We start from the raw sequence: 24,183 nt of genomic DNA, 5'->3' as shown, positions 1-24,183 counted from the left end.
AAGTCAAGAGAATATTCATCAAAACGACTCTATAGTTTTTGGAGGGATCAAAACTAGAGAGAGAGAGAGAGAGACGATCCTGAACGGTATATCATGTGATCTCCACCTGACTTCTCTCTCTCTCTCTAAAATTGTTTCCCACCATTTCCGCCGGCTCTATTTTGTTTTCGTTACAGAAAAAAAAAAGAATCTTTCTCTTCTTCCTCTACCAGTTTGTTACTTACTACTACCACTGCCTCTCTCTCTCTCTCTTAAAACTCTCTTTCTGATTCCTGAAGTTGTAACAATGTCTGGTAAAAGATCCTCTTCCAATATCTTCACTTCCCGTTCTAGAAAACCTCCATCACCGGTGGCTCCGCCTATTTCAAAGACCGGAGGTAGACCTATCACTCCCTCCTCGAGTTCTCGTCTACCTCCTCCACTTCCTCCATTGAATCAGCTCTCACCAGCTACTAGTACCACTCAATCTGGTTCCAGTAAGTCCAAGGAGAATGTCTTGGTCACTGTCAGATTTCGCCCTCTCAGGTATACTTGTACTCCCTCCCTCTCTCTAAAACTCTTTGTTTCTCACTCTAAAAGGTTTAATTTTTGTTCATCCTACTTTGATTCTAGTGTTAGAGAGATAAATAAAGGGGATGAGCCAGCATGGTATGCAGATGGAGATTACACTGTTAGAAATGAATACAATTCTTCAATTGCTTATGGGTTTGGTAAGAAACTAAATTTCTTTCCCCTTGATCTTTCTTTTTTCAACTTTCCTACTTCATATGTTGCTTTTTGTTTCTTTTCTTTATAGCTTACTTACTATATCATTAAATTTCTAGTAGATGTAGTTCTCGAGTTGCTTAATGGTGTGGCTTAATTGAACAAAAAATTGAGCTTCTTAATTAGTGGTGATCGAGGGGATCTGGTCCCCGCGTTCCCCTCATCTCATTTACCAGATGATTGGGATTTGCCGTTGAGCAAATTATGCAACTCCAATAGGTGACTAGTCTACTTAGAGTTTTTTTTTACTCTAATGCGGGAATACTAGGATCTTAGGGTGCAATGGTGAATAAATACAACATAACCACAAAACAAATAGTAAAGAATAATGACACGCAAGATTTATAGAGATTCAAAGCAAGTCATACGTCCTCTTTGAACCGCACCAAGCTATTACACTATGGATATGAGTTACCGTACACAAAGTCTAGTGTACACCAAAATCTCACTACAACTCTCTCACCCTCACACTTAATCTCATACTCTTTCTTACTCTCTCGCTTATACAAAGGAGAACTTGAGAATGGGATAATTGTATTGTGAATGAATAAGCAAATTTATAGGCCTTCATTCACCCGTAAGAATTGAGAAAATTTAGTGCATCCATTAAATTTCCAGGACAAGTTCTGATCTTTGCCAGAAAAGTCCTTCTTTCACAATACCTTCATTACCGCATAACTCCATTAGTCTTCCTCAAATCAAGCGATGGATATGCTTGCTTCCATCAAAGAAGAGTTATGGTCTCCTTTGACAAACTAACATTTTAGGCAGTAACCAGTCCACAGCCTTTTGGACTTCTACTCCTACCATTAAATCACCATTTGACCCCAGCACATAACATTTGCTGTACATTATTTTTAATGTGAATAAGACAACATTACTCCAATTAGGTTAAACCAAGTAATCCTACAAAACCATGTAATTTAATTAACTCCATCAAAATTAACATGTAAAGACTATAAAATAAAGCCCAAAAATGGAGTACTTTACGTACTCATCAACAACATTACTCCAATTAGGTTAAACCAAGTAATCCTACACAAGGAAGATAGTTGACAAAAACTGTAATTCTGAGAACAACTTCAACAAGAATTTGCCAAATATTTTGTTAACTTTCAGTTTTTATTGTTAAATAGCTTTAAAACTAGATTTGTTATTCCTAAACTCCATATTTGATTATTATATTTATTTTCAATTCATATAATTTTTGTTTTTGTCTAATGAATTGTACTATTTTGTTCTTATCAATTACAAATAATGAGATATTCTTTGTTCATTATTTGAAACACAATATTTTATTCGAATTGAAAATTTATTGTAGCAACATACATATAAGGGAAGTAAATGTTATTTGAAAAAGAGAATTTGGGAACAAAAGTAAATAAAAGGAATTGCAATAAATGGCAAAAGACTAGGCAAATATGGCAAGTCACTACTCACATATTGCCATTTCGTTTTGGCAATTTGGATGATGGTTGGAGCAATCCAAATTGTCAGGATGTTATAGTCCGTCATGGTTGGAGTTTCTCTTAGTTTATAATATAAAATGACATCTGTAGTAGGTTCCACGGTCTCACCTATCACATACATATCTCAACTAGCGTAATGGGCTGAGAGAGCACTAGAAAAGGGAGATGTCTAAGTTCTGATGAGGTTCTCAAGAGTTTGAGGTTGTCTCAAGACGAAATATAAAAAATTGATAATGTACGGTGGAAGGGGTGGAAGAAGACATAGGCACCCAAGAATTATGAACATACTTGGCCGAGACATGCATATGCTTCCACGGAATTACTAGAACTTCCATGTGGAGCACCACGGCACACCCAATTCTAGTGTGTAAACAAAAGGTTGGTGAAGTTAAAAGTGATGTTAGGAGATTAGCCATGGTTGAAAGCTGTTTGGTGTGCGTCCTAATTGTTGTTGCTTTCCTACTCTAAAGATATTAAAAGATCAATTATACAACTCCTGTTTTGTCCCTTTTTTGTTTTTTTTCCGATACACTCCATTGTATTTTTTTTGAAGTGGTCGACTATTTGGATTCTTGAGTCTTGCAGATAGAGTATTCGGGCCAGCAACAACCACTCGACATGTTTATGATATTGCTGCTCATCATGTTGTAAGTGGTGCTATGGGAGGAATCAATGGTAATTATTTTTATTTATTTGTGAATAAAATAAAATATTCTATAGTGGTTTATCACTTTCTGCTGAATGAGATTGTATCATAAATAGGTGGTCGTGGTCGTATTTGTATTTTGTAGCAGGAAGTTTCATTAGGGCTGCATAGTCAAAATTTTCGAGAATGCTGCTTTTGTTTTCTTATTAATGTCCTTGTTTCATTCTTCTTTTTTAATGGGAGAGAATATTGAGAAAATGAGAGTTAGTGCTAGGCTGAAGATGTATTCTGCTGATACCATAGTAAAGAACTGCTGGGTATCGCTGTTTTCTCTTCCCCTCTTTTTTTGAACAAGAAAAGTGTTTTACTTAAAAAGCAGGAAAATTTGGTTAGAGATTCATTAGAGAAGATGAGGATTTAGACCCTATGATATACTACGAACAAGTAAATAACACTCTTAGTGACCGTCCAAATATAATAACACCATGGATTTTTGCATAATACGAAAGACATCATTTAAGCAAACACTAAGTATACACTTGCATAGTTGCAACTGGAGCACAAATGAAATGGACAAAAGTAATAATATTGGGGAGGATGAGCTTTTTTAGTAGATATGTTAAAGAAAAATTAAATAATATTCCTATGGTTCTACGGTTTCCTGATATTTGTTTCATTTCCACAGTAAACGGATTATTTTTTGAAAATATTCTCTTTCTAGCGAGGCCTAAATTAAACTGAAACTGAAATTCATACCAAAGCTGAAATTTATTACTTGATCATAGAGTTAGAAGTTAATGTTCTTTTTCACAGGTTCGGCGTTTGAAGTTATGGCTTAATCTTTTGCCAATGATTTCTTTTGTATTCTTTTTCAGGAACAGTGTTTGCTTATGGTGTTACTAGTAGTGGAAAGACTCATACAATGCATGTTAGTAATTTATCTCATTTTTTTTAGTTTAACTATAATTGTATACATATGCTTGAACTTGATAATTCTCTAATTTGTTGGAAATTATCTTGCTTTTTTTTTCGCCCAGCTATAATTTGACATATGCCTGAACTTGATTTCCGTATTCTGTTTGACTGACTTGTATAACTCTATTTCTAACTTATCAATGTACACGTGACATAGTGAAGCACCAAATACATATTGTTATGTGCAGGGAGTTGCTGTCCCTAACAGTTTTCTTATCCTTCCAATACTTGTAAAATTCTGAAACCGAAAAGAATGTCACCTAATCTATCATTACATGTTTCGCTTTTCAACTGTCCAACACATTTGATAGAAGAAAAAAAACTATATATATTGGAATATCGTGTCAAATTACAGTACACTTAACATTCAGAGTAGGAAAAAGCATTTAATATTGAAGGCTGAGCCTGTTGAAGGTATGCAGTAAAACTATAATCATCCAATGCAATATAGTTGCTTTGATTCTTCTTTGTTGAATCTGTTAATTGATATTAGTATATTACATCATATATATATATATATATATATATATATATATATATATATATATTATTTGTGCATTATCTCCACTCTCCAGTAATAACCTCAGCAGTTATTTCGAATTCATTCTGTCATATGGTTTTGCGGTGCCATGTATGTGATGTTTATTATCTTATTTCGACGTGTTGACATTTTTTGCGTTTAGAATGCTATAAGTTTTAGTAGGGATAATTCCCAAATGTATACAAGTAAATAATAAATTAAAGGAATTTCAAAACCGTTGTCAATTGCCCTTAAAAAACGGCCCTTAAGGGATCTCGATTCACATCGATTACCATGTCTCTTTTCTTTTCCAACTTACCATATAATTATATTGTGCCTATCGGGTATCCATACCTCTACTGGTATATATGGTGCATAGACTGAGAATTGTGTTTTGCTCTGACATCCCCTGAGCATATCCACTCGTACATCTTTTTGCCTGCTATGTAAATGCCTTGAGCCTATCCACGTTTTCATTTATAGTCTGACTGCGCTGCAGGGAGAGCAAAAATCTCCGGGGATAATTCCACTGGCTGTGAAGGATGTCTTTGGCATTATCCAGGAGGTAATTTAAGTAATGCGTATTATCTGTAGTTTCCCGGGTTTATTTGATTCCTAGCTGACCGTCATCAAATCTGACTCAGACACCTGAGAGGGAATATCTTCTTCGCGTTTCATATCTAGAAATATACAATGAGGTCAGTAATACTAACAAATTCTCGTTTCTTTAATTCTTATTGTTGACTGATTACAGACTCCAATGTGTGAACTGATAGTTATATGGCTGAACATCTTATTTTGATGTCAGAACTACAGACAGTGTGATATTGGGTTTATTTCCTTTTCTTGGAGTTGAAATTTGAAAGTTTGCAACAGTTCTTTTCATGGATATTTGACATGGGTTATAGTTTAATTCGGCAATTAAGGTTCTGCCAGTTTATGGAGCAAGCCTCATTTGTTGGTTCAAAGGCTTTAAGAAACTACAAAAGATTCTATAGAGTTTATTCTGAAATAAGTTGTTGATGTTGTAGCTCTAATATTGGTTATTTTTCTCGCAGGTTATTAATGACTTGCTTGATCCAATTGGGCAAAACCTACGAATACGTGAAGATGCTCAGGTATTTCCTTTTCTCCCAGGCTATTAGAAAGTTGCTTGTATTCTCTTTTATAACCAACTAGTAGAGTAGTCGGAGAAAGAAATACCTGCAGTTAGTTTCGTCTAGCTCTATTAAGATATTTTCATGTTCAATGCGAATATTGCATATTCTTTAGAGCATTTTCTTGTCTTGTTATGTCGCTCTTTGGAGTTATCCTTAACTTGTATAAGGATGTGTTCTATGTATTTCATTCTTCCTCAACATCCTTTTTTCCTTCGCCTCCAGTTCCATCGTTCTGCCTCTGGGATTTCTCAGGTATTCTGATTCTTCATCTTGTTTGGCATATTGAACATTTTTATGCTTGACAGGGAACTTATGTAGAAGGAATTAAGGAAGAAGTTGTTTTATCTCCTGCTCATGCCCTTTCTCTGATAGCATCCGGCGAAGGTAGTTAGTTCATTTGATTATTTCTATTGTAGAGATCTGAATTGTCTATCCATTCTACTTTCGAAGTTATATTAGCTATTTTTGTTACTTGCTATCTAACATCCCAGTGATGTAGTTACAAATGCCTCTATTCCCTAGTCCCTACGTAAAATTGGGCTTCAGATCCTTTTCCCTACGCGCTATATCGTGATCCATGACTTAAGCAAATTGATCCGGTCTGCAGAGTTTCTATCATGACCTCCATTATCTGTTCACTGGTTCACTTGATTTTAGGTCTTTTCTGTTAGAACTACAAGACACCAAATTAGTCTCCATTGGAGCTTTAAGTGGTCTTAGTAGTTAGTAGTGCAAGTAGAATATCTCAGTTAGGTTTCTCCTACTTCATCTCTATTGAGGCTAAAGAGAAGCATATTCATCGAAAACATCAGAACTGAGAATGCTGAGAATGAGTAGTAGGAATAGTATATAACATAGCGGTGGTTCTGAAATGGTATCGGTGAAGTTAAGGCACATTTGTAGTTGTAAATGATGTTCTGAAATGATCCTTCTCAAAACCTTTCAACGTGATGGTGGTAGTTGTAAATGATGGCATTTCAGACATACCATTTGCAGATCTGGTCGGATTACCACTTATGTACTACTCGAAAAGTTTCATCTTTTTTCTAGCTTCTTTGAAATTACATTTTTTTAACGATGTTCTTTTTTAACTTACTTTTCTCATTTAATAATCCTCATCCTCAATGTTCTTTTAATTTTCCCTCACTTACGACAACTGTACAATTCTGACGTTGTTGCAGAGCATAGACACGTGGGTTCTAATAATTATAATTTACTTAGCAGTCGGAGTCACACTATCTTCACCTTGGTAATTATCGTCCCTTGTTTTAAGTTTAAATCTCATTGTTCTTTTCATCCATATGAATTTAAAATGATAGGAATGCTGATTTTTTATCGTCTAAATATGACTATGTTTTAGAAGCTTGTAGCGACTTGTAACAATATCATTTTAAAGCGCGTTTGATTAAAAAATTAGCGTACGTTTGTTAACGAAGCTGTATTCTTGGTTAAGAATAGTTATTTCTATTCCTTTAGGACAACACTCCTGCTTGGCCTAAAAGAGGGGTGATAGATTACGTTAATCAGGATATGTGCTGTTTCCTCCAATGAAATGATGTGGCTGAACAAGGGTTGTAGTTAGATTTGAATACCGATGCAAAATCTAGTTTTGAACCTCGAGACAAGTTAACAAACTGTTATAACCAAGGCTACTCACATTTTGGTCAAGAAATGGACACTTGTAGCTGTTGCAATGGACGTGTGGACAGCCTGATTGCCTGACCTTGTGACGTGAAAGCGTCAAGGAAAGTCAGTTGTCGTTTTAAGTGACAAGTTAGTGGAGTGACAACTCTCTTTTCCTTTTAAATGACAAGTGACGATTTTATTGTTCTTTCTCTCTTCTTCTCCTACTTGTTGAGTCAGTCACAAGGGTAGAAGTGACCAACACATTTATATTCTTTGACTTCACTATTAAAAACTAATTTGTTGTTGTACGCAAGGAATGAAATTTCGGTTTCGGTGCAAATTTTCGTAGACGTGCAAATGGAAATATTTTGGTCATTTCGACCGAAATATTTCGAAATTTAATTCCTTGACAAGACATTGTTAAGAGAAACTTAGTTAAATTTCGGTTTCGATGGAAATATTTCGAAATTTAATTCCTTGGCTGTACGACAGACAGATTGGATAAAATATACAATTAATAGAACAAATTACTATTACTACATTAAAATGTATGGAATTGAAGCTACACCTCTTGACCAGTTCACATTGTCAAAGAAAACCACATCGAAGCCAAAAAACTATTTCGTTAACGTTGACTAAAACATGAATTGCATTAGACAGACTTAAGCCTGGCGGTTGTGCCTGTGGGATTGGGACACCAGGTTGGCTTCTCCCTACTCTCTATTCACATCAATCTCCCTTACTTAAAATATTCAACTTCAACCATTTCTAGCATGTGGGATGAAGACTCAGAGGTTTGGATTTTTGGAGAGAAGGACCCTTTGACAATGAAGAATAGTTATAAGAGATTGAGTAAGCAAGGTGACTCTGAGAATCATCCTGCTCAGTTCAATTTTAGATGCCTCTGGTCTACTAAAGTGCCCCCTCGAGTGAGCTTTATGATGTGGGCCGCTGTTCTAGGCAAACTTCCAACTATGGATAATCTTCAAAAGCGTGGGATGTTTTTGACCAATTGGTGTGCCAGATGTCACAACAGTGGGGAATCGATAGTGCATCTTCTGATTCACTGTAAGGAGGCTAGTAAGCTGTGGAATTTCTTCACAAGGAGCCTAGGGTACCAATGGTGTTTTCCAAATTCAGTCAAGGAGACCATAGAGCAATGGAACTCAGTCCCAATCAAGAAAGTTACGAGAGACTTATGGAATCTAATTCCGTTCTCTATCTGCTGGTCAGTTTGGAAGGCTAGAAATGAGGGTATCTTTAAGGACTCCTCTGCTGCTCTTAATCTCGAAGTGGAGGACATCCTTGGGCTGCTCTTCCATTGGAGAAGGGACATCGGCTGGGCTATTAATTTGTCTTATCTTGACTTTGTATCGAGCTGGGATGGTATTATTAACAACATGTAGCGTTGTAACCATCCCAGCTTCTCCTTTTTTCCTTTTCTTTTTCCCTTGTTGTATTCTTTTTCCCCCATCATTAATTCAAAGTATTCAAAAAAAAAACTTTAACCCTTTCTTTTGAACAAACTTGCGGGTCCGAAGGGTTGAATGACAAATAACTGTTTGAGCGCATGTATATTTGTTTTGTATGCGTCATAGAACACATGTGTGTTTGCTTTGGGAAGAGTTCAAAACTTTCGTGATCCAAAGTAGCATTCCAAAAAGGTACACTTTTTTTTTTTTTTTTTTAGTAATTTGAATACACATATAAGGAAAAAAGTACATGCTCCCTAGATCTGCTTTCCCCTGTGTACGACATAAAAAAGCACGGTAAAATATGGTCTACCACGCAATGCTACCCTACCCGTACAGCGTAATTTAGCGATCTGCTTCCCACTATTAACTTTAAAATAGTTAAAAAAATGTTTTTCTACTTGCATCTTTCAGAAGTTCTCTTTTTGCTTGAAGTGGTTTGAACTCTTTAATATGCATTGTTTCCACGAGTTATCTTTGGACTAAAAGCTAATTACTATTTTTCTATTAGACAATTGAAAGCAGCTCACGTGGTGAAAATCAGGAGGAGGAAGATGTAACCTTATCCCAATTGGTATATCAATTGATGATACATTCTGGTTTTCATGATGTCTTGTCATAATTTTGATTTTCATTTGTTATAGTGTATTTGGCTCTTTTATAAACTTCGTCTGCAGAATTTAATCGATCTTGCAGGGTCTGAAAGTTCAAAAGCTGAAACAACTGGGCTGCGAAGGAAAGAAGGTTCATACATAAATAAAAGCTTGCTTACTCTTGGGACTGTAAGATATGACACCTTTTGTTCTTTTGTTTTTTCTTTTCCATGACTTAGTGATTAGTCAAGGTTTACGTATTGGCATGATAACTTGTTATCCGTTCACTCACTGGATTGTACATCAAATATAAATATATAGATTTGTTATGTATGTTATTTCTATTCATTCTGTTCGTATATATTTATCTGTATTAGTGGAATCATTGAGTTGTAAGTGTAATACCTTAGAGTTATGTGTTACTCTGGACATTTCTTGCGTATTCACATGGTTGAACGAGCAAATATATCGTCTTTCCGCTTTCGTTCATTATTTAATGTGTTCCTTATTTGAGTCACAATCACAGTGTAGGATTAGTAAAAGACTTTAAAGTTATACCTAACATGCTCACCAAGTGGATAATGATGTCGCATGTAGGTAATATTTTTTAGTTACAGGCAGTCAGGCACCACTAATACTAAATGCACTGAAGTTATTTTACCATTTTTTGTTGAATCTGTTGTCCTGTATTTGGGTTTGATTGGATGGTGGTGATTTTTGGAATTTGGGTTGCTCGGTCGTATTGTTGTCTGTAGACTCTGTAAGGTGTTTCTTGAAAAGGCAATAGAGGAACCCTGTCTATGAGATGAAGCAACTAATTCTGATCTAGAGGCAATGCCAATAAAACTAATACTCAACTAGAAGAAGAAAGAAAAAAGAGAAGCAAAGACGAAAAATAGGCACTAGTGAAAATAATCCTACAAATTCTGATGCCTCAATCTAATGAACTAGAAGACAGTTTATACAGACAATTGTCTATTGACTCTACTATTATTAAAAGCTGCTGTGCATCCTTGCAGGTGATTTCTAAGCTAACTGATGAGAAAGCTACACATATACCATATCGAGATTCGAAGCTTACACGTTTGTTGCAGTCATCTCTTAGTGGTTATGGAAGGGTTTCTGTAAGTTAACTTTATCATGTTAATGGTTACTCCCTACTACTTTATGACCAGTTAACTAAAGGAAATTTCTTAGTTGTAGTTTGTAGATTGCACCATTAATCTTTCATATTTATCTTTTTGCCTAAACTACTTTTCGTACCATGCTTTTTTGTAGCTTATCTGCAATGTCACTCCTTCCTCTAGCAATAGCGAAGAGACTCACAATACTCTAAAATTTGCTCATAGGAGCAAGCACGTGGAAATTAAAGCCTCTCAAAATAAGGTCAAGTTTATGTAATTATTTGTTTGAATTTTGACCCATGGATTTGGCACTGACTTCAATATCTTTTGTGTTTTTAGATTATGGATGAGAAGTCTCTTATTAAAAAATACCAGAGGGAAATTTCCACCTTAAAGGATGAGCTTCAGCAATTAAAGTGTGGAATAACGGGGAAGCCTCGTCTTGGGGAGTCCAGCCAAGAAGATCTTGTTAGTCTGAAGCTTCAGGTTGGCCCTTCTAACTTATGCTAGTTGACAAGCATTATAATTGTTTCTTCCCTTATTCTTTTTGTCATTTGGAACGAAATGCCAGTTCATGGAGTCAGGGATTAGGTATGCAAGTACATTTTGATGTTGCGTTGCTCATACCCTTTGGAGACATTAATGTACTTATCTACAGGTGTAGTTGCTTTTACCAGTTTAGTACGGGAAGATTATCACACTAGACCCTAGTTATATGTATAAACTTACACAGATTGTGTAGAGATAAAAAAGTCTGAAGTTGAAAGAAGAAAACTTCTAATCTGATCTTTTATTCATGTCCTAGGCACACATATATATACATAAAAGACAACCACTCAACCACTAATAGATAAAGATAAATAACTACAAGGTAACCACTAATAGATAATAACTAAAAAATAACTATGTAACCAACTGCTTTTCCACACTCCCCCTCAAGCTGGGTTGTAGATGTTCTTCATTCCCAGCTTGCCTAAGAAGGAATCGAACAGTGGTCCAGGAGGCCCCTTGGTAAAGATATCAGCAACTTGTTGCTTAGTAGGAATATATGTCATGCAAATAATCTTCTCTTCGATCTTCTCCTTGATAAAGTGTCTATCTACCTCCACATGCTTGGTTCGGTCATGATGAACTGGATTATGAGAAATATTAATCGCTGCCTTGTTGTCGCAAAATAACTTCATGAGGCCTTGTTTTGAAACTTTAAGTTCTTCTAACAACCTATTTATCCACATCAATTCGCAAATACCATGAGCTATAGCCCTGAATTCGGCCTCTGCACTACTGCGTGATACAACAGATTGTTTTTTACTCCTCCAAGTAACTAAATTTCCCCACACATATGTGCAATATCCAGTTGTTGATCTCCTATCTTCCACAGAACCTGCCCAATCTGCATCTGTGAAGGCTTCTACATCTCTGTTATTAGATTTTCCGAAGAATAAACCTTTACCTGGAGAGGATTTCAGATATCGTAGAATCCGATATGCTGCTTGTAAATGTTCTTTGCATGGAGAGTGCATATATTGACTTACTCGACTGACTGCAAATGCTATGTCAGGTCGTGTATGGGATAAATATATTAGTTTTCCAACCAATTGTTGGTATCTACCCTTATCGACTGGAATTTGCTCCTTATCTTGACAAAATTTGACATGAGGATCCACTGGCGTTTCAACTGGGCGACATCCTAACATCCCAGTTTCTTTCAATAGATCTAATGTATATTTACGTTGGGAGATAAGAATTCCCTCCTTACTTCTTGCTACTTCCATGCCTAGAAAATATCTCAACTGGCCGAGATCCTTAATTTCAAATTCCCGATTCAAGACTTCTTTCAGTTGTTTTATTTCTTCAACATCGTCCCCAGTTATAATAATATCATCCACATACACAATCAGGATTGTTTTGCGCCCATCTTGTGCGTGTTTGAAGAACAACGTGTGGTCTGTTCCTCCTTGTTCATAACCTTGCCTCTTTATAGTTTTTGAGAATCGGTCAAACCAAGTCCTGGGAGACTGCTTCAGGCCATATAAGGACTTTTTTAACCTACAAACTTTGGTGTTACCTTCTTCAAATCCAGGTGGTGTATCCATATACACTTCTTCATCTAAATCACCATTTAAGAATGCATTTTTCACGTCCATTTGGTGAAGTCCCCAATTTAGGTTAACTGCTAATGATATTAACACCCTTATGGTATTTAGTTTTGCAACAGGAGCAAACGTTTCAATGTAATCTACTCCATATGTCTGCGTAAATCCTTTCGCCACCAACCTGGCTTTGTGCCTTTCAATCTCACCGTTTGGTCTATATTTGATGGTGAACACCCATTTACAACCTACAGTCTTCTTGCCGTCTGGTAAGTCTACTACATCCCAAGTTTCATTCTTTTTTAAAGCATTCAATTCTTCAAAAACTGCTGCCTTCCATTCTGGTTCTTGGAGTGCATCTTGAATTTTTTTCGGGATGGAACTCATCTCAACTTTCTCTATAGAAGCTCGAAATGCCGAAGATAAGTTGCTGTAGGATAAATAGTTGGCTATTGGATGTTGTGTTGAGCATTTTCTCACACCTTTTCTAAGAGCTATTGGGATGTCAAGATCCTCTTGTGGGTTTTCACTGTTGGTTTTTGTCATCACTTGCAAGTTAGAGTCGTGACAATGCTCTTGGCTCTCGAGTGACTGTACTTCTTGAGTCTTTTTCCTTCGTGAATAAACACGAAGCTCTGGCGCTTGTGAATCTCCCCCTGTCTCTGAATTCAATTTTGTTGGTGGCACATTAGACGGTTCATGTATTTCAGTAGGAGTACGAAGTAAAGAAGGCTCGAAGGAAAGAAGATGATCCCAATTCTGATCTTTATCCACTCTCTCCCCCTGAAGATAAGAATGGGGATAGTAAGATTGATCTTCAAGGAAGGAAACATCTCGAGATACAAATGTTTTTTTGGTTTTTGGGCAGTAGCATTTATACCCCTTCTGATTTGGAGAATAACCAATGAAGATGCACTTAGTGGCCCTAGGATCAAGTTTCCCACGATTGTGGGCACTATTATGCACAAAGGATGTGCAACCAAATGTTTTTAATGGTAACGATGTAATCATTCGAGATTCAGGATAGGACTTTAAAAATACACTCAAAGGGGTTTGAAAATTTAGAACTCTAGATGGGAGTCGATTGATAAGATAAGCTGCAGTTAGAACAGCCTCACCCCAAAATGTAGATGGGACATGAGTAGTAAAAAGTAATGCACGCGCAACTTCTAAAAGATGACGGTTTTTTCTCTCTGAAATACCGTTTTGTTGAGGAGTATAAACACAAGAACTTTGATGAACAATCCCATTTTCCTTAAGGTAATCACCAAGAATTGAATTGAAGTATTCTCGGCCATTATCTGTTCGGAATATTTTGATATTTGTTTGGAATTGATTTTGAACCATATGATGGAATTGCTGAAAGATAGAAGTTGCATCTGATTTATCTTTTAAAAGGTAGACCCAACATATCCGAGAATGATCATCAATGAAAGTGATGAACCACCTAGATCCAGTAACATTGTTAGTCCTTGAAGGACCCCAAATGTCACTGTGTACTAAAGCAAAAGGAGTGGATGCCTTGTAAGGTTGGCTTGGATATGTTACACGAGTTTGTTTTGCAAGAATACAATTTTCACAAGATAATAAACTGACATCTTTACTACGAAACTTTGAAGGAAACAAATTCTTTAAATATGGAAAGCTTGAATGACCTAATCTATTGTGCCATAACATTATATCACTTGAAACAGGAGTTGATTCACTATTTGATGTCAGAGCTTGTGTCTTCATTGTGGAATCATCAATGAAGTATAACCCCTCACGTGCCTTAGCATTGCCAATCATCTTCCCCGAAAGTAAATCCTGAAACTCACATGAAAGTGGAAAGAACTTAGCCACACAGTTTAAATTCATTGTTAACTTGCTAACCGATACTAAATTGCAAGTTAAGTTTGGAACATGAAGAACTGAACTCAAGGTAATATTTGCGAGTTCCACTGTTCCTTTTCCAGCAACAGTTGAAAGAGATCCATCTGCAATTCTGATTTTGTAATTTCCTGGACAAGGTTTATATGTAGAAAACCACTTATGACATCCTGTCATATGATCTGATGCACCTGAATCAACGATCCATTGACCATTTGATTCAGATGTAGCGCTTAAAGCAAAGATGTAATCACCTTTTTGGGCAGTGGAACAATTAGGAGCAGCATCCATAATTGGTTTATTTGTGTCATTGATGAGTTGTTGAAGTTGCTCCTTTGTAAAGCATGAGGCTCCCGATTCATCTTCAGAAACAACTTGGAAGCCCTTTCCATGTTCTTGTTTACGTGGTTTCCAATTTGCAGGTTTCCCATGCAATTTCCAGCATGTGTCCTTTGTGTGATAAGGGCGTTGACAATGATCACACCAAGGCTTACCATTCTTCAGGTTACCACGTTCACCATTAGTCTTGGTCACCAAGGCTGAACTTTGACACAGATCCTCTGAAGTTGCAGCAGAACTTCCTAACATAATTTTTTTTCGACTTTCTTCTCTTCTAACCTCAGCAAATGCCTCTCTAATGCTTGGAAAAGGCTTTGTACCAAGAATGCGACCACGAACTTCATCCAATTCTTTGTTTAAACCATGAAGAAAGTCGAAAACTCTATCTTTTTCAAGCATCAATTTATATTTCAAACTGTCTTCAACACAATTCCACTCTATGTTGTAAAACAGATCCATCTCTTGCCATAATTTTGTCATAACATTGAAGTAATCAGTTACGGAAGAATTACCTTGTTTTGTACTTTTTAAGGCGGATCTGATTTCAAAACATTGAGATGTATTTTCAAGATCAGAGTACATCTCATGAACCATATCCCAGATCTCCTTTGCTGTCTTGTAAAAGAGGTAGGTACGACCTATTTGTTGATCCATGGAGTTGATCAACCATGCCATTACCATGGAATTTTCTGCTTCCCATGTTGAATATCCTGTCTCATTCTCTTCAGGAGCCTTTATACTTCCTGTAAGATATCCTAATTTACCCTTTCCACGAATTACTAACATCACAGATTGAGACCATTCAAGAAAATTACTTCCATTGAGTTTGTGTTGTGTAATTTGAAGGGAATGTGAGTCATTGTTAGAAGAGGGATTAGGCGTAACTAGTTTTTGAGAAACTTCAGATGTTGCATCTGAAGAAGTTGCATGGGTTGCCCCAGTCATAGCTGTTTTAGCCATTAAAGTTGTTTATCAAAGAGCCTTGCTCTGATACCATATAAACTTACACAGATTGTGTAGAGATAAAAAAGTCTGAAGTTGAAAGAAGAAAACTTCTAATCTGATCTTTTATTCATGTCCTAGGCACACATATATATACATAAAAGACAACCACTCAACCACTAATAGATAAAGATAAATAACTACAAGGTAACCACTAATAGATAATAACTAAAAAATAACTATGTAACCAACTGCTTTTCCACAATATGTAGCTGCTTTTTTAGAGACCTAGGGCCATATGAGACTCGTCATTGACATTTATGCTATTATATGTCATGAAGTACGTTTTATTGCACGTTATGTTCTAAACTACGTTGACCTGCATTTATGTTATATTTGGTGGTTCCTTAGTCAATTTCTATACTCTAATTAGTTGGGTTTTCTATTTTGAAGCTGGAAGCTGGCCAAGTTAAATTGCAGTCACGCCTAGAAGAGGAAGAGCAGGCCAAGGCCGCTCTAATGGGGAGAATTCAGAGACTCACAAAGTTGATTTTGGTTTCTACAAAGAATACATTGCCATCTAGTATCCCTGAGAAGAATACAAGGCGAAGACATTCTTTTGGAGAAGACGAGGTTTTGATTTTACAATTTGAACATATTTTACACACAGACACACACACCACATAACAACACCAACGTGTGATCTCTAGATTTCTTCAAGATATTAGTTTCTTCAAATGAGATTTCTAGTAAGTGCCTACCTTTCTCAACTTTTTGATTGTTATTATTATCCTTTTTTTTCAATGCAGCTAGCATACTTACCAGATAGAAAACGGGAATACATAATTGATGATGATGATGCCACCAGTCTCGGTTCAGAATTTTCGTCAGAAAGAAAGTATGATGCAAGTAATCTTGATGAGTTGGCCAAACCTGATAAAAAGAATAGGAGACACGGAATGCTTGGCTGGTTTAAAATGCGGGTAAGTTTCTTCGAAACCCTGAAGGAGCGGTAAATTGTCGCTTCATCTCTTCAGAGCTATCTTAACTCACTGACATTCCTTCATTCATTAACCTCACCTGTTAAGGTGCTTCTATCTTATAGACATTCCTTTGATGCTACAGATTTCCTAATCTACCTTCTCTAACACCAAATTGATGTAAACAAAGAGACAAAAGCAACTGCAAAAATAATTAATAGGAGCTTTCCGGAACTTTTCGTCCAAACATGTATTTTCATGTAACAGAGTTCTATTTTATCCGTAATTTCAAATAAAACTGAAACAAAACTATGTAATACTTATTGCCTAACTAGTGCAGCAAGTTAATAGAAACAAAATTAAAAGAATAAAGCAGAAAGCTGCTGACACGTTGAGCAGGGCTTGGGACCTGGTTCTTTGGCACACCAGATCTACAAATGAATTTGATCTAGTTTCGAGGATATATTGTTAGCATTGAGGTAGCTCTTTAAACTTACTAAATTATAGCTAATTAGAAATTCTAATAACTGAAGGCAATAAATAAAAACACAAGAAGATAATAAATTGCAACCAAGATGAATGAAAATAGGGGCACACCCGTTTATTGTAGATGTTGGCTACATCAGAGTAGCATTTCATGATTCATCGAGACGTATAACTCCTTTCATACTTAGAACTTGTTATCTCCAAAATAATGATATTTGTTGAAGGATATGGATCTTTGAATTTATGGTACTTGACTCACTTTCCTTGCAGAAGTCGGACAATCATGCTAATGGTGAAAGTTCATTTGCCGGGTCACCAGGATCCTCTTCACAGTCATCGCAACATAAAACGATATCAAATGAAGTGAAAGATAACCAGAGAATATCAGTGGGTAGGAAAGTCGATGATCCTTCAGCTGTTGGGTCATTTCGTGAAAGAACCCAAGCAGGGGACTTGTTCAGTGCAACAGCCAGAGGATGCCACTTACAACAGGTCAGAGTTGTTCACCTTATTGTAGCTTTTGTTCTGAAACGAAAACTGAACGTTGCATTCCTTTTTCTGCTTCTCGTGATTTGATATTGGTCTGCATCTTTTAGACTTTTTAGAATTTGACTTGCTTCCATGATTCGTTTTTCCAAATTATAATTGTGAGTATAACTAACCAAGTGACTTATTTCCAGACTGGGACAACAATTACAGATCAGATGGATCTTCTCCAGGAGCAGGTGAAAATGTTAGCTGGGGAAGTAGCCTTGTGTACCAGTTCTTTTAAAAGATTGTCAGAACAAGCAGCTAGTAGCCCCAATGATTTGAATCTTCAGGCATGTGTGCTGCCTCTCTGGTTCTGTTTCACATCGTGGACATGGCTATTATGCATATATGCATATTGATAATTGTTTCTGGTCATGATAGGAACAAATGAGTAACTTGAAAGATGAAATTGGCAAAAAGAAGCTGCAAATGCGTTTACTTGAGCAACGGATGACCGGGTCAATTGAGAGGATGCCGCACGCATCAAGTAACAATGAAATGATCCAGGTAAGAAGGATTATCAATTCGACAAGTTGGTAAAAATCACCATGCCACGAAAATGGAGCTACTAATTTTTGGATTATGTTGGGATTAAAGCCAATGTCACTGTTAGGTCCAATAGGTCCATTCTAACCAGCTTTCAAGTTTTGAACATTCCCTCATTACTTTACGGCTGCAACACTGATATTGTTACTTTGGGTTGTTAAAGTGTCAATTGTGTGGTTTAATGAATAACATATGCTCTTCTCCAGGCTCTCTCAAAGCTTGCAAGTCAACTGAATGAAAAAACTTTTGAACTCGAGGTTTGTTAATCACATTTGGTTGCTCTTGTTTTATTACTACTTTATGGTTCTTATTACTGTTTTTTTTTTTGGTTTTTGCTCTTTGAAGATTAAGTCAGCCGATAACAGAATCCTTCAGGAACAGCTGCAGATTAAGGTTAATATCTACCGTTGTTTTCTAATAAGTTTTATATAAACTTACCGAGTGTTGACAATTTCTTGTTAATTTCTGTCAGATATTTGAGAATGCTGAGATGCAGGAAACTATTCTTCTGTTGAGGCAGCAGCTTGATTCTCAACAAAATAGAGGACCAAAGGATGGACTTAGTTCAGATGAAGAAGACTCAAAAGGGCACAGTATCAACTTGGCTGTGAATTCTCAAGTTCTTATGCAAGTTAGTCTTGTCCACTTAAATTATTTTATAAGCATTTATAACACCTTTCTCTATGGCTACTGCCTACAGTGTAGAATAATTCAAGATTACCTTACATAATCATTGTCATAAGTTAGTGAAGTAACATTCATCTTTCTTTCTAATTTTAGGCTACTGAGATTGAGAATCTTAAACAAGATAACGTGAGGCTTGCTGAAGAAAAGGATGAACTTGAAATTCACACTCAAGATCTGGCAGAAGAAGCTTCATACGCCAAGGAGTTAGCATCAGCTGCAGCCACGGAACTTAGAAATTTGGCTGAAGAGGTAACAAAACTTTCTTATGAGAAGGCGAAATTGACTGCAGACTTGGTTGCAACTAAAGAATCAGCTCAACGTAGTAGAGTTGACAGTAGTCAGAAGTACTCCACGTCTAATGGAAAGACAGACCATAGCTATAGTTCTAGAAAATCAGAGAATGAGCTTTTAGTTGAGGAGTTGCAAAAGGAGCTTAATGTTAGATGCCAAAGGGAGGCTTCTTTGGAGGCTGCATTATCTGAGAGAAGCAAAAGAGAAAGTGAGCTACAGAAACGACTTGATGACGCAAAACATCATGAAGAAGATTTAGAAACTGAACTTGCGAATATGTGGTCGCTTGTTTCCAAGTTGAGGAAGACTGGCAATGATCCTTATGAAACTGCAGTCGAGGAGGCACATGAAGTAAATATTCTCCAACATGGGCTCAGAGATGGCTATTCTCTATCTAATCGATCTCCAAATATAAATTCTGAGACTCGAGAACTTTGTAAAAACATGGACGAATTGAGTACATGGGGTCGAGTAAGAGATGACTATGGAAAAGGAGAGAGAAGGTGCAAAGAAGACATTATTTCTATATTAAAGGTATACACTCAGGAACTGCCTGAAGTTATAAATATTGCATGAGACCATGATGTTGTTAATTTAAGGTTATCTTGCTATAAGAACAACAAAGACATCATGCCATTTGTTTACTCTTCATTTTCATGGCAGAGTCAAGATCTTGATGGTCTAGATATTGTTGCTCTTGAAGAACTACAAAACCTTCACGTTGAGGCGATAACCAAGATCTGCCATGCAAAGGTACTGTCTGTTTGCTCTTTCAATCTAACTTTTTGCATTACAACGTCTTATGTAGCTGCATTAGAAAAAAAACTATAACACGGATACTGTTATCTTTTTTACCAAGATCATTATTTCAGATCAGTGGTACGCAGCAGCAGTCTCAGGTATATGGTTGAATTTTAGATCTCTTATATTTACTCACGATTTTTATTATTTGATCAACAATTGATATAAACGCATTGATTGATGGAAACGCATTGACGGAAACTTCAGTGGAAATTTATAATTGTTGAGATAAACGCATTGATTGATGTAAACGCATTGATTGATGTAAACGCATTTTTTGTATTCTAGCAATAACTAGAATACAAAAAAATTCTTTAAAACAATAATCAAGGTATCAAACCTCAAAATTCTTTTATTAGTGGATAAAGAAACTTAATTGGTAAATGAAGCCAATTCAACTTCTACAATTAGTGTGATTCTTTTCGCAACTGTGGCTTGCTGGTTTCTGAGATTTTCGTAGTTAATCTGATGATATTGGCGATATATAGTGGATATATGATCCGGTGACGGAGAATGATGAACTGATATAATGACTACTGTGACTTTTATCTTAATTCAAGATTATTGTTGTATTGTAACCCGATATCCAATAAGAAATACATGATTTTGCAGATGAACGCGAATCATGTTTTATAGCATTTCACGGATCGTTGGACAGTTTGGTGGGTGAAGTTAGTTTCTCCTCCTTCAGGTATTTAAAATTCTTGCTAAATATTGCATTAGACGTGATACTTTTGCATTATTTTGTTAAGATTATGGGTAATTGGGTTTCTTGGATATTCCAAAGCAGAAGTTCCTCAAAATATGGCAACCTTTGAATGTCTTGAACAATTTGATGAAAAAAAATGAAGTATCCCAAATAATGTTCACTTATTGAAAATGAAAACTTCAAACCCTCTAATATGTTATTGTCACCTTTTTGTGTGTTCGACAAATGAAGCTTTTCATGTATATATTTAGCTCAATGACACGGCTGTTGCAGGTTCCGGAGCACGCGGAATGCCATTGTACAGTTCAAAAATGTATATAATGATCACAATCCAATCAACTCAATCACTCCATTGATTCAAGTACTAATCCTAACCTTATTTTTTCTTTTCTGTTTTATGATTTCTTTGCAGTGGGTAGGGGAATATACTCATGTATTTTCTTCTCTTCACACATCTTGAAATGTTTAGAAGTTTTGCTTTCTTATGGTAATAATCTGTTCGAACATGTCTTTATTTATTACTACAATATACAAATAAAAGGCAGAGGGAAACCTACTATATGGTTCTCGTTATCGTATATATTGAAATGACAGTAGCTTTTATAGACGACTATAATACTCCACGACGAAGAAAGTTGTGACCTCATTAAACATAAGGGCCAATAGAATAACTAGCCTGATGAACCACAACAACTGAGGTCTTCCCTGTGGAAAGGAAGACATTCATTGACTTGTAATTACAAGTCTCCTGTTCTTCCTCCACAAGGAAACCCTAAAAGAGTGTCTAAAATGGCTTCTTCTTTAAATACATGAACATGTCTTCTAAAGGTGAAAGCTCATTCTCAAACTGATCCATATCCCTATTAAGTTGAGTTATTTCTAACCAACTATTATCTTCAACCTTCATTCTTGGTTCACTTTGCACTTCCCTTTCCCATGTCGAGGAAGAAGAAGTCGTAACGTGCTCCGAGCAGCAGCTCTGATCTGTCTGGAACACTAAATCCGGCTGCTCGAAACGGGGATAGCTATTCATATATCTTGGCGATGGCATAATGTTGCTCTGTTGACAGTGTGCCAGAACCTCGGACTTCTGCTCGCCTGAGCTGGTAGTCTTTATAGGCTTAGTTGACGATTTATTGTGATCCGATGTATGAGTCAACTGCCTGTCAATTAAGCCTTTTTTGTGGTAGAGTCGACATAATACCCACTCGTCAAGCTGCATTATCGAATGAAGATTGAAATTAAAATCACAGTCTACGGAAATTGATGGAAGTTCCAATTCTTGCAAGCTCCTAATGAAGAGAAGATACTATTTTTCAACTGGCCTATGTTTCTGAGGTTATACCACCATCATGCATAGGAAGTTATAGTCAAATTTCTTGATGAAGGGAGACACAATTTTTCAAATAGCCTATACTTCATGGGTTGTACCACCAATAATACATATAGGAAGTGTTCTACTCATCTTATATTTGAAAAAAAAACGTAGGGACCAAAAAGTATAGGCCATCCCAAACACGAAATGAAATGAAAAGCCATGATTTCAAGGGTCAATTATCTTTTTTCTTCTCTTGATTGAATTGCATTTTCTCTCTAAAGAATTCGTCCATCTTGTTTTTCTATTTAGGTCGGTTGAGATTTTTTAGCCCCATATCACTTACTCATGCCCATGATGGTATTTTTTTCTCTCACAGAAAGCTTGTGCATATGAATTGTGTGGATACCTAAGTCAGACTTGAGTCTATTTGATTTCGAACATTAAAAAAAAAAATCTAATTCCTTCCCATTTTTTCTCTCACACAAAGCTTGTGAGTATGAATTGTTATCAATTGTGTGGATAGATAAGATAAACTTGAGTCTATTTGATAGATCATCAAGATGTGATAAGCACGATAACGGTCTGAACTTAAACATATGAAACTACCGGGCTTAAAGTCGGACAGTAGTTGTTATCATAAAGTTGTGACCATAAATTGAAGAGTTGCACAAGTACTATTTGATGTTGTAAAAAGTGTAGGATTAGTGTGTTGTTACCTTGGAGTTTTTGGTAGAGTGATTATTATTATTATGTGCAGATCTATCAACATCAGCCAGTCTGTATTCGTGCATAATCCAATTAGTTTTAGTCCCTTTTGGAGCTTTCCCTTGATAAAACACCAAAGCTTTTTTAATCCCAACTGTTTTGGGTACTCCAATAGGTCTATCAGCTCCAGTTGCCTTCCAATATCCAGATCCAGCTGACCTATTCGGTCTCGATCCATTCGGGTACTTCCTATCCCTTGGTGTGAAAAAATACCATTCTTTTTCACCATAATTAGCCAACTTAGGTAATACCCATGGATCGTATTTGTATAAATCAATATCTGTAATAATAGGAACAGAAATTGATAAAGATGCACATTTACGACATAAATAATGCATAACTAATTCATCATCCGTTGGATGAAATCTAAATCCTGCTGGTAATTCCAATTCACATGATGATGATGATGATGATATTTTTGCTCCTTCACCTTTCATCTCTCTCTCTCTCTACTACTACTACTATTAGTACTTTCTCTCTCTAGTCTTTTGTAAGGGGGTGCTTGGTGGTGGGATGATTGGGGAGGAAGAGAGTTGTTGAAACTTGGAAAACAAGAGAGAGGTTAGAATTTATAAGGAGGAGAAGAACAAGTAAGACGCGGTTTCTAGAAAGGACACGTGTTTAAATGACAAATAGCACGAGGCAGCCAAAAAACAAGTGGCTAGTGTCCATGTCTAAGCATGGCAAGTTATTCTGTCATTGCTTACGTCATTTGTGATTGATTTGTTTAGGTCCATTTTGGCATGTTTGGAAAGCTAGCTAGCTAGCTAGACTATTCCATTGCACCCGACCCTAGATAACACTTTCCAAATGATTGTCCTACGAGAGCTTGACCAGAAGACCCGACCCTAGATAATTACTCCATATTAAAGTTACCATACAATGAATGATACAACCATCTCAAAAGCCTACCAAGGAGATGATGTCCTTTGTCAACAAAAAAAAAAAAAAAACTAAAATGAGAAGGCCGCTACTTTGGGGCATAAAAATCATCTCTAGGAAATAAATTTTCTAGAGAATCCATATTTTTCTGTACGTTTTTGGAGGAATATTATTTTTTAACTCAAAAACGTACTTAATCAAACATTGTCCCATAATCTTCATCTCTCTATCACCACTACAATTTTGACCACCATTGCCTCCTCTTCTCCCCCCTCTCTTCCCATCTCTCACTTACTGTTACCCTCTCTCTATCTCTTTCGCTATCTCTCTTTATTGGTCTCACTATCTATGTCTCTTGATCTCTCATTGTTTCTCTCTCATTGTTTTATGATCGGTCTCTCATTGTTTTTTTTCTCTCTCACACACAGACACTGTTCCAGCGAAGGGAAGTGTTCCCTTCGTCAAAATCGGACCTCGAAGAGGGTTTTTGACGAAATCCTTCGAGGGTTTCATGGCCACGAAACATTACGTGCTCACAAAACGTTTTATGGCCCTAACAATTTCGTGCACACTAAACGTTTTGTGGCAACGAAC

The 24,183-nt window shown here is 36.4% G+C and overlaps 2 protein-coding genes across 7 annotated transcripts; one reads left to right on the top strand and one right to left on the bottom strand.

Moving 5' to 3' along the window:
- On the top strand, positions 1–21,202 carry LOC147534851 (P-loop containing nucleoside triphosphate hydrolases superfamily protein). 6 transcript variants are annotated; one of them, XM_086648830.1, is made up of 28 exons: positions 1–525; positions 613–710; positions 2,820–2,909; positions 3,756–3,808; positions 4,875–4,940; positions 5,020–5,073; positions 5,434–5,493; positions 5,841–5,919; positions 6,717–6,784; positions 9,145–9,207; positions 9,311–9,415; positions 10,246–10,350; positions 10,505–10,612; positions 10,690–10,836; positions 16,047–16,226; positions 16,403–16,576; positions 17,330–17,551; positions 17,740–17,880; positions 17,972–18,097; positions 18,343–18,393; positions 18,482–18,529; positions 18,609–18,767; positions 18,917–19,648; positions 19,778–19,867; positions 19,974–20,013; positions 20,528–20,606; positions 20,898–20,937; positions 21,037–21,202. In XM_086648830.1, exons 1-28 carry the CDS (start codon positions 287–289, stop codon positions 21,082–21,084), a joined length of 3,465 nt encoding a protein of 1,154 aa, XP_086504956.1. In that variant the 5' UTR covers positions 1–286; the 3' UTR covers positions 21,085–21,202. The 6 variants fall into 6 exon arrangements, 2 of the variants coding, with proteins under 2 accessions (XP_086504956.1, XP_086504955.1); XR_015227834.1 differs by lacking the exon at positions 19,974–20,013 and having other exon boundaries at positions 17,333–17,551; XR_015227835.1 differs by lacking the exon at positions 19,974–20,013 and having other exon boundaries at positions 17,333–17,551; positions 20,876–20,937.
- LOC147534850 (NAC transcription factor 32-like) lies at positions 21,121–23,654 on the bottom strand. Its single transcript, XM_086648832.1, has 2 exons — positions 22,659–23,654; positions 21,121–21,840 (listed from the first exon to the last, which is right to left on the bottom strand). The coding sequence occupies exons 1-2, from the start codon at positions 23,142–23,144 to the stop codon at positions 21,409–21,411; spliced, it is 918 nt and encodes a 305-aa protein (XP_086504958.1). The 5' UTR covers positions 23,145–23,654; the 3' UTR covers positions 21,121–21,408.
- Between the last annotated feature and the right edge of the window lie 529 nt (positions 23,655–24,183).

This window comes from Eschscholzia californica, unplaced genomic scaffold (assembly GCF_041429995.1).
Source record: "Eschscholzia californica isolate CP2 unplaced genomic scaffold, dmEscCali1.0.p SCAF_6, whole genome shotgun sequence".
Classification (NCBI taxonomy): Eukaryota; Viridiplantae; Streptophyta; class Magnoliopsida; order Ranunculales; family Papaveraceae; genus Eschscholzia; species Eschscholzia californica.
Note: the sequence above shows the minus strand (reverse complement) of the source record. Positions and strands in the feature narration are given on the sequence as shown.